The sequence below is a fragment of the Condylura cristata genome, unplaced genomic scaffold (genome assembly GCF_000260355.1).
Source record: "Condylura cristata isolate star-nosed mole 26May11 unplaced genomic scaffold, ConCri1.0 scaffold00017, whole genome shotgun sequence".
Lineage (NCBI taxonomy): Eukaryota > Metazoa > Chordata > Mammalia > Eulipotyphla > Talpidae > Condylura > Condylura cristata.
Window position 1 is genome coordinate 34,869,122 of NW_004567118.1, and position 11,066 is coordinate 34,880,187.

Genomic DNA, 11,066 nt, shown 5'->3' on the forward strand with positions numbered 1-11,066 from the left:
CTACACAGATCTGAACGTATTGTTCCTCTGTTTACAAACCTATTTTAGCTTCTAAGAAACACAAACTAAAGTCCAGAAGCTTAGGTGTAGCCTATAAAATTCTAAATATCCAGGCCTAAACCTACTATTCCAGTCATAAAACTTGCCCCAATCTCAACATTTCTTGATCTTAACCACACTAGACTATGATGTCATTTCTTGAACATGATTTTGCCATGTGCTTTAAGGCTTCTGTGCCTTTTCTAGTGCCTTGCATGCCCCAATTTTGTTTTCTGCTTTGTAAAATCCCACCCAGTCTTTCAGGTTATGCTAACTTTTCACCTTTTTTAGGCGCCTCTGGCCCTTATTAACAGCTCTCTCCACATTGCTTCCACAGCACCATTAGTATGCTTGTAGAGATTTCTTAAAAGTTCTTTTGCATCTCTTACCCACTACACTGTTTCTTAAGGGCAAAGAGTACGCTTTGTTAAGTCTCCATATCATCAACAACTTGCCTAGTGCCTGGTACATGATGGTTGATAGAATTTTGAGTTGAATTGGGCAGGACGCTTGAACATTTCATATTGTGAAAAAAATCAATGATTACTTTGGGTATAATTTTCAGCCTGTTCATTTTCTGTAGACATCAGAATCTCAGAATAAGGCAGTTGAGGGGTCCTGTTGGAGATAGCTGTGGTCATATCCCAAAATTTTAGCTAGATGCTCTAGGGACATGGAAACTGTGATGTCTCAAATGACTGATGTTTGAGTATACATTTTTCTAGATATCAGAGTTCCTTAGAGCCAGTAATGACTTTCAATCTAGGACCTAGACTTTAGGTTTTACGGATGATTCACAATTCTAAGTAGCAGAGACAAGACTTTCAATGATAGTTATCCAGTGATAATTTTACCTGTTTCATCACCCAGAAGTCCTATCCCAACTTCTACAAGGGGTAAGATTCCAGAGCATGAAAAACAGTATTAAAGGACTTTGCAATCTCAAAATCTTGGAAAGTCACCTGGTATCTTGTGCTGGGTGGGTGGGGGTGGTGGGAGCTGGGGACCAAGTTCACTGGCAAGTTGTGTGGAGGATCTGGCAAAGAGTACTGAGCAGCATAATCTCGCTTCTGTCATTTCCCTTGTTTAAGCCCCACTTTACATGCCAGTGTAGGTAGTAGACACTCACCGACTCCATGAAGCCCAGAAAAGGTAGTTTTCTTGAAATGAGCAGATGTATATTTGTAGAACTGTGATACTGGCTTCTGAATGCGTGTGCAAAAACTTAGCTCTGGCTAGAATCCAAGCAACAAGTTGTCATTGAAAATACAGTGACTGGACAGTAAAGGGTGCCTATAAGAGCCTTTGGGTGCATTTTTTTGGAAGTCAACCCATCCCAAGCTCCTTCGCTAATTATGCTGTCCTTCTGCTCCACCCTACCGCCTCAAGCCCCCTTTTGGTTTCATGGAGTCAATTCCCCCATTCTAGAGTATTCGGGGTGTAGGCCAAGCGCGCCCCACAGGTTCCCCCGTCATAGCTGGGATCGGGCCCACCGCCTGGAAGCTGCATCGCCGTTGGCAGAGGGCGCGGGCCGGGCTGTACAGGGGCAGCGCCGAAGGGTCAAAGAAACGTACAGTGGCAGCCCGGAGCTCCCCAAGGCCTGGCCCGGGGCAAAAGAGCCGGCGGGACCCAGCGCGTCAGCGAGCCCGCCCCGGTCGGCCCTCCCCCGGGCGGGGCCAGCCCCCACGGCGCTGACTCAGCAACGCGAGGGGGGAGTTTTGTCCCTCCGCGGACCCCGTTTGTCTTGGCCTCGGCCCTCCGCCACCGCCGAACCGGTTTCCTCTTTCCGGCGCTCGGGGTGTGAGAGGCAAGTTGGGCCGCCTGGTCAGCGAGCATCCCCGGCGCTCACCCGAGGACCCCGAATACTACCGCTCCCCAGCCGGGCTGCGTAGGCACCATGAACAACACGGGTGAGGCGCTGCTGTTCCCCGCCGAGGCCCTGCTGGGTCGGTCCTCTCTGCGGGCGGCTGGGCCCCGGAGGCCCGGCGGCTGGCGAGGGCCGGGACTGCGACCTGGGGCGATGGGAGGCGGGCGGCTTCTGGGCGCCCGGCAGCGGCTTGGAGGGAGATGGCCTCTGGGGGAGGACGCCGGTAAAATGCTTGGCGCCGTGGTCTCCGCGGGGGCGCGTAGGAAGTTCGGAGTCTGGGTGTGGGAGCCCGGGATCAGCCTTCTTTCTGGTGTTAGTGTCATTTGGTTTTGCAACAGGACTGAATTCGGAGAAGGTAGCGGCTCTGATTCAGAAACTGAATTCCGACCCTCAGTTCGTACTTGCCCAGAACGTGGGGACCACCCATGACCTGCTGGACATCTGTCTGAAGAGAGCCACGGTACAGGGTGCTCAGCATGTGTTCCAGCACGTTGTACCTCAAGAAGGCAAGCCAGTCACCAACCAGAAGGCCTCAGGTGAGGTTTTAAAACTTCGTGCTTAACTTTTCTTGACTTTCCTGACAGTGCCCCATTTTGGTGTCTTAGTAAAGAATGGTTTTGTGGGAGCAGAGATTTATAGTGAAAGAACTTGAGGTGAATTCCTAGAGAAGCAGCACAGGTAAAGGCAGGCCTTAAAGCATTACTCTGAATTGCTTTGGTGCTCTGTGGCTTGTTAGTCTATTTGATTTGTACTCTAACGTGACAAGTCCATGGTTATCTGTATGAATTCACTATATATTCTGTCCTGAAGTTCTGTGATTGCAGCTCCGTGTCTTGTAGATATTTGCTCTCCACACAAAGCAAACCAATGAGGACTCCCCCCATTGCCTGAATGCCTTATGTATGCCAAATGTATGAACTGGGAAAGACACGGTGTGATGCCATCAAGTGTAACTCCTTAAATTTACTTTTTGGTTGCAACATTAGTAGATATTCTAATAGGCTCAGCTCCCATTACTAAACCACTTTGTAATATAGAGAAGAAATTTCATTTCTCAGTCCTTAATGAGAACAAGAGCCCTTGTTTTGGGGGTTTTCTTAAATATACAGTTCATTGTTGGAAAATACAGTTGGAATGATGTAATCTATATGATAGTCATAATTTCTTGGTTTGCTTTCTTGTTTTAGGGCGATGCTGGATATTTTCTTGTTTGAATGTTATGAGACTTCCATTCATGAAAAAATTCAATATTGAAGAATTTGAGTTTAGTCAATCTTACCTCTTTTTCTGGGACAAGGTATGGGATTAATTGTGCAAGATTCTCTTTGTTTCAGTGTCAACCTCGGTAGAGACTGTCTCTACATTTCTTGCTTTTCCTGTTGTAGTCTGCTCTTGTAGCAACTTTATTTTGTTATCTGGATTTTCTAGGACCTAATTCCCCTTCTCAGAGTAATACTAGTCTGAAAAGCAGTAAATGGTTTTATTCTACTTTTTAGTCTTTACAGTGTATATTAATTGTGTCCATTAGATGTCCTTTGGTTGAAAACTGAGTATCAGATTTTGTTTTAAATAAAGTAATGTCTTATTTTGGATAAACTATTGGAAAGCACACACATAAATATAAGAAGACGCTTCAAATATCTTAAAAAGCCAGATACTGATATTTCACTACCAACTTTAGTTTAAAAATTTATGTATTGGATCTGTAGTAGTTCCAAGGCTCCCTTTCTTTTGATAATGCCAATAAAAATATTAGCTCTCTTTTCCTTTAATTTTATGTAACTTTTTTTACTCTAGGTTGAACGCTGCTATTTCTTCTTGAATGCTTTTGTGGACACAGCTCAGAAAAAGGAACCCGAGGATGGTAGACTGGTGCAGTATTTGCTTATGAATCCAGCAAATGATGGTGGACAATGGGACATGCTTGTCAATATTGTCGGTAAGAGTTTCTATTAGTACTGAAGCTTAGCGAGATTAAAACCAAGCCTCTGTAATCATAGGCCATTTCTTAGTTGGTTGTATACAAACCAGAACTGGTTTGGAAAGGGACACAGTTAACTCGTAGGACCTTCGTCTCAAAATTATTAAGTACTATTCTGAAATGAGAGGTAAGGAGATACATACTTTGGGTTGGAGAAGAATTAGCTTTCAATGAAAAAGATTGTTAATGCAACCAGGAAACACATTGAAATTGTAGCTGTTTGAAAATGTCCCCATTTAAAAAATGCTGTCTTTTGGTAAAAGACATGCTGACCATTTTACAATATTATCAGATAAAAGGGAAAAAAAGACTAGAATTAATTCTATGGTAGATTGCTAAATATGCTATTTTAAGTAACCTGTTTATATGAAGCATAAGATTGTTAAGTTTTCTGAGCAATATGGCATGTTTTTTAAAGTCATAGTTATTTTTTGCTAGGGTTTGTTAGAAAATACATTGTTGAACTAAATTTGTACTTTCTATTTTAGAAAAATACGGTGTTGTCCCTAAGAAGTGCTTCCCTGAATCTTATACAACAGAGGCAACCAGAAGGATGAACGATATTCTAAATCACAAGGTACAAAATATGTCGCGGTTGGAATTGAATTTAATATACTTACCTTAAAAATCCAGTTAGGAAATCCAGGGCTTTTCAGTGTACATAGTTTATAAGATAGCTACTCATTGCCTATCAAAGGCAGCTACATATTAGCTTTAAAAATAATTGAGATTAGGGGTGTTTTGTTTTTCCTTTTCAAAAATCTTCCACTTTTGTTTCTATGAATTGTAATTTTTTATGGGTACTGAGAAGGAAAATTTCCACGTGTAATTAATATGGGCTATAGACACATTGGGTGCTTTGTTTTCTATGTGGCTCTACATGAGGAGGTTGGGACAGTTTTTATGTACTAGTTAAAGCTAAAAGAATTATTTGTGAGACCTCCTTACTGAGGATGCTGAGTTCTAAGGCTTCCTTAAACCACATCAGTGTAGTTCATCCACTCACTCCAGATTTGATAGAGTTACTAAACTGCTTTTGATTGTTTCAGTTATCTTAGTGAATCATTCTCTTTTCTCTACATAACCCATTTTCCCAAGGAGAATTATAAATCCTACAGGGATGCTATTCTCCTAGACAAGCATCATTTTTTGAAAACTGGTTGTTGCTAGAATCTGCAGTCCTGATCTCTGAGGCTAAAATTAGATTTTTTACCCCTGAGAGAAAGATTACATTTAAAAATAAACCATACATGTATTTCTCCATATTAGAAGTAGGTTATTTTCTGCCCAAGAAATGGGATTTTTATCCAAAGGCTAAAAGATCACTAATAATATATATATATAACTTTGGATTCCATTTCATATGGGAGCAAGATCCTTTTGAGCACCTGGGTAGATTTCAGACTCACTTTTGTTTTAGGCATCTCTCAAAATTAAAAACAACAAAACCATATTAGGGATTGGCAGACCCATAGTCCTGATGATTTGGCAGAGAAGTGGACAACCAGTAACAATTCTAAATAATCCATTAGAGTGACTTAGCATAATATTTTAAGTCTGCTTTTTCTAAGGGAATAGGCATTATGGAATCTGATGTTTACCCTTTTTCTAAAAATATACTGTCATAGAGAGTACTATTTGTTAAGAGCACATGCAGTTCATCTAATATTCATTGATAATAATCCATACCTTTTTTCCTAAAGGAAAGCATTTTAAACTATGTATATAAGTGGATTAGTTAGGGGGAAACATACTTGCTTTTATGAACTTTACCCTGGGTCTTGGCTGAGTTATACTTCAAAACAGACCTAGCATGGTCTACTAGGCATATTTATAGTTGAGTTTGAGTAACTGTTGGAGAGCTAAATAAGTTTCTGTCATAGATGAGAGAATTCTGTATACGATTACGGAACCTGGTACAGAGTGGAGCAACCAAAGGAGAAATCTCTGCCACACAGGATGCCATGATGGAGGAGGTAATAACTATTTGGATTTTTTTTTTTGACTCTCTAATGAACTCTCAGGATTTTCCTATCATTTAACTAGGAAGCATAGTTACTGCAATATTGAATTGAACATTACTTATTTAATAGCTAAAAAACTGAGGTAAAACCTTGCATTTTAGTATGAGACATGTATGTCTAATCTCCAGTTTAGTGATTTATATAAATCATTCTTTTATTCACTTCATAAATATTGAATATCTGACATGAATCTGGCACTGGGGTAAAGAGTTGAGAAACAGTTCTACTTTCAAAGAGGTTACTGTCTTGGGAAGTCAAAACATTTGAATACTTATATAAATGTTATACTAGAGCTGTATAAAAATGAATTTTTGATGGTCATAAAGGAGGGAATGACTAATTCAGTGAGCTGCAGTTTTCATGGGAAAGATTGTTGAACAGGCTCTTGAAAGAACAGTTGGAATTTACCAGCTGAATAATAGGATAGATGATTCCATACAAAGGGAATTGCATGAACAAAGATGAAATCCTCAGAGAATAGTGTATTGAAACATAACACTTTGTGAGTAGGAATGATAGTAAATTAAGCTAGAAAGGCAGAACCATGAGGAGTGTTTTCAGCTTTACTCTGTGGAATAAAAAGATGGGAAACTACTGATGGTTTTATTCACATAGTTAAAGTACTATGTGAAAACATCTTGGAAACTAAAAATCATTAGATAAATAGAAGGTGATGATGCTTCTTGATTGCCTTGATAATATCATTACTTAATTAATACTAATTATAGTCCCAATAAATATGCACTAATACTAAAATTGTTTTGAGAAAAGTATAATAAGTATTCTCCTTTTTCATCCTTTGGGCCCATTACTAGGAATCATTCAACTGACAATGTCCTTTGAAGACTGTGTAGAGCTAAAGTGACTTAACTTTTTTTTTCACTGCAGCAAACACTAATGCTACAGTTTTCCTTTGGGGCAGTATAGTGTAATTGAGAGCATGGTCTCTGGAGTCAGGCTGTCTGAATTCTCCTCTTCTCATTACTCAGCAGCCAGCCATGTGACTTTGGACAGGTTCCTTAAGCTCTCTAGTGTCAGTTTGTTTATTATGAGTAACATATCTAGTCCAGTGCTTGACATAATAGTTGTTTCTTAAATGTTTGTTGGGTGGTTGAATATAGAGATTTTATTATACTGAATGCATTTAAGTCATATTTAAGTCTTGTTTTTTTCTTAAATGTTCTTATAAGGGAGGTATCTAAATGTAGTAGGAAAAAATAGGTTTTAGAGTTAGATGTACATTTCTTTTCGGGCTCTATGATTTAACATCTCACTGAACCTAAGTAAAAGCTACTTTCTATTCTTGAGTTTCAGTTTGGGGTTTAAAATAAATACTCACTGGATTTTTGTGGGGGTCAAATAAGGAATTAACTATAAGAATGATAGGCATACTGCCACACAAGGCATAGTTCCTGATCCATAGCAGTTCCATAAATGTTAGATGATGGTAGAGCATACAATCAAATGGTTGGTTCTACAATCAGTTTCAGAAAAGAACCCAGATAATACTTCTTAGAGATCATAAGCATCCATGTCTAAGCCCTGAAGGTCATAGTGATAACCAAGACAGACATGGTCACTCCTCTAGCAGACTGACCTACTAGTGAAGGGAGATGGACAATACATTGTAATCAGGGAGCTATCAGATAATAAGTGTTTTGAAGAACAAAATAGGGTGATTGATATACTGGTTGGGAATGGCCTTTCTGAGATCAAACCTGAGCTGAAACATGCGTAATTTTTCAGCCATGCAAAGATCTGGGAACAGAGCATACCAGACAGAGGGACAGTAAGTGCAGGAGCTCATAGATGGGAGAATACTTTTTGAGGAACACAAAGAAGGTAGTATGACTTGGAAAGAGGGTGAAGGTGGTTAGAATTGATCTTATAGAGGGAATAGGGGCCAGTTTATATAGGGCCTATTAGCCATGGTAAGTTGTGTGTATTTTATTCTATGTGATGCAACCGTTGTGGAATTTAAGCAGAAGAATAATTGACATGACTTAATTTTTGCTTCAAATAAATTCATTGTGTGTGTTTTGAGAATGGATTGTAAAGTATCAAGAGAGGAAGTGGGGAGAATAGTTAGGAGACTATATAGTCACGCAGATGAGATATTACAGTGGTTTGGACAGATTTGGTGAGAATGACAGTGGGAAGAACTGAATAAGTTTTGGGGTATATTTTGGCAATAAAACTGTCAGGACTTGCTGAGGTGAATAATAAGGAAAAGGGAGGAATCACATGAGAGTAAATTGAAGGGGGAAATTTGTAGATCTGAGAGAAGGATTTTGACAGTTGGGACAATGTGAGCAGACCAGTGTGTGGGGCAGTAAATGTGAGAAGGAAAAATAATAATTAAAGAAGCAAGGTTTTAGAGAGGGGAAAAAGAGATAATGCCTTCAGACTTTTGTGTGTATTCACACACCCTGGGACTCTTGCTGAAATGCATATTCAGAGCTTCTTGGGTAGGCTGAGAGTTTGTATTGCTATTTACATACTGCTCTGCGGGTAGTGTCAGGATCATCATTTGAACTTACCATCTATATGAACTTTTTCCTTTAACATCACTTAAGGGTACACAATTTTTATCGTGTACCATTTTTAAGTTCTCTTCTGCATCTCCTCTGATTGCTTTTGCAGGCATAGATTTTTTTTTTTAACCATATCCTTGCCTCTCTTTTAACCCCCACCAGAGAGCAAAAGAGAGCTGTCTTCGCTATTTCCCTGTGTATAGGCAGTGGTCAAGGTTCCTCTACTTTCTTTGCTCAACTAGCTTTACATCAGCATTGAACTTTCTTTAAAGTTCAGCTGTTTTCTGTGACCCCTTTTTTGTCTCTGTGGTCATTCTGTTCTTGGTCACTAGGTAATTTTACCTCTGAGCCCTATTTCTCCATCAGTAGAACTAAGATACTGAGATAGATGACTTCTTAAAAGAGCACTGTTGTTTTGAATTTTTATGATGTAAATAGTATTTCCACAGTGCGTTAGAATTTCTATTCCCTCAATAGGCCATGTAAATACAAATGAAGAATCTTAGATTCAGTCACTTCTATATTGGTTCTGAGTACAGAAATCTTTCCTTTTCTGACTTTGCCCCCTTAGGAGTAGCTTGGTTGTTACTGATTATTACTGTATTCTGCTGGCTTTAAATTTATCCTTCTAAGTAATCATAACTGATTTTCAGCTATAACATCCTGCCTCTTCCTTTCACTTGATTGATATCTGTTAATTAGCCACTGGTTTGCCTAATGGTATTTTCAGTATCACATCATTTGTCTTTGAATTGGGATCTGTACATTCTTGCCCCATGTACCATGTCTCATGCTTTCTGTATTATTTTTTTCTGTTCTCTTTCCTGATTCTATTATTCACCATATCATATTTTAGCAAATTGTTTAAAAATCAGCAGATCTCTGAGAGGGGAAAATATTTTTAGAGGTGACTTACAATGGTCTCCTTTATAAAATTGGACTTGAGATAGGACCCTTTTTTACAATTTATACCATGCCTGCTAATAGGCAGTTAAAGTAGACAGTAAATATAAATGAATATAAATTGGAATATAAAACTTATTAACTCCAACTGTAGTGTTTCTGGTGGGTTTTAAGTTGTAGAGAAGGACCACACATATCCACATTGTAAGGTTATTTGAACTTCCCAATTAAGTTAGCCAAGGGTATAAAGTTAATCAGAGCTAGAAGATCCCAGAAGGCATACACAGGTGCAGTATATGTCTCAGCAGGACTTCTGTTGACATCCCTCCCACCCCTTGAGCATAAGGGAAAGATCTCAGTGGATCTAAAAATTGAACGCAATTATTGGTGTATTAATATCATCGCCCTTTTATACTTGAGGATCAGCACAATTTTAGGAGAAATTTCTCTAATAAAAGCTTCTTCAAGCATTGGAGTCTCCAACTTAGGTTGGAGAGGGTAGTTTCAGTTGAAGTCGCAAGTATATTTCTCTGAATGGGCTAATTGTAGCTTTTCTATATGTAATTATATTTTGAGAAATACAGTTTTAGTATTATTTTATTCAATTCTGTATAATGACTTTTGTTCAGTATCCAATTTGTGTTCACAGTTATATCTGGATTGTTAAGTGTGTCTTGTAAGAAGCAGGTAACGAATACTCCTGAGTTACCTACCTGAATGAGGACCTGGATGTCCAAAGTTCACTTCCAGCTTTGTACCTGTTCTCTATTTGGGAACAGAGGATGCAATTTCAGAACAGCAGACCACTAGAGTTTATGCTTGGAGAGTTTTATACAGATAAGAGTTCCTTTAACTATTGTTAATTGGAGCCAAACATTCCTTTCAAACAGTTACAAACTGATGAAATGACTTTGGATAATATGTAATCAAGGTAAGCAGTACAGAACAAAGCAACATGCCCTTTTTATAGTTTTACTATAAAGTCTAAGAAAAGAGATGTCATCCTTATTCTCATTCATACCTTATAGGTTTCTTTGATAAAAATTCAGATTTATAAACATGCAGAAAGGTGTGACTTCTTGTCTTGCAAAAGGATTCACCATAGAATTTATTTAGAGAGAAAAAAATTCAAATTTCCTCTAATGCATTTTTGGGGAAAAGGAGGAAATGATGGGACACTTTTTATTTCAGATAAGGAGTGGAATGCCCAATTAGCTACTGTGTAAATTATATTATAAAACATTCATATTTATATTTAGAAGGTGTTTAAAGGAAAACAGAAATTTACTTAGTTGTTTTAATCTTCATTGGGCCTGGTCCTAGCCTCCCTAATTTTTGGCAAGGCCCTGACTAAACTGAGTGAACCACCTTGGGTAACTGGGAATTGATCAAAATTATTCCACTGGTATATATTTATACACAAGTGACAACAGTGACTAGTTGAAAATACATCTATCAGTTAAGTCTGTAGGACTTTCCACACCTGAACACTTTCTTTTTTTTTTTCCACCTAAACATTTTCTTTTTTTTTTTCCCACCTAAACATTTTTTTTTTTTTTTTAGAGATTTATTTATTTATTCAGACAGAACTGGGATACAGGCCAGAGATGCGGAGGGTGAGAAGATTCACCAGAGACAGAGCGGGAAGCAGAACAGGCAGATCGATGAAGTACACTGCTGAGGGGAGCAGCGGGCGGGTCAGGAGAGGTCTGCCGCGC

At 38.9% G+C, this 11,066-nt stretch overlaps 1 protein-coding gene across 1 annotated transcript in view; it reads left to right on the forward strand.

Moving 5' to 3' along the window:
• Positions 1-1,637: 1,637 nt before the first annotated feature.
• The window catches only part of BLMH (bleomycin hydrolase), a 32,550-nt gene continuing 23,121 nt past the window's right edge, over positions 1,638-11,066 (forward strand). Inside the window, exons 1-6 of the mRNA XM_004684819.2 lie at positions 1,638-1,949; positions 2,245-2,442; positions 3,094-3,203; positions 3,704-3,845; positions 4,376-4,464; positions 5,771-5,863. Of these exons, the coding sequence (XP_004684876.1) occupies positions 1,937-1,949; positions 2,245-2,442; positions 3,094-3,203; positions 3,704-3,845; positions 4,376-4,464; positions 5,771-5,863 (645 nt within the window). The 5' untranslated portion in view covers positions 1,638-1,936. The remainder of the gene's footprint in view (positions 1,950-2,244; positions 2,443-3,093; positions 3,204-3,703; positions 3,846-4,375; positions 4,465-5,770; positions 5,864-11,066) is intronic.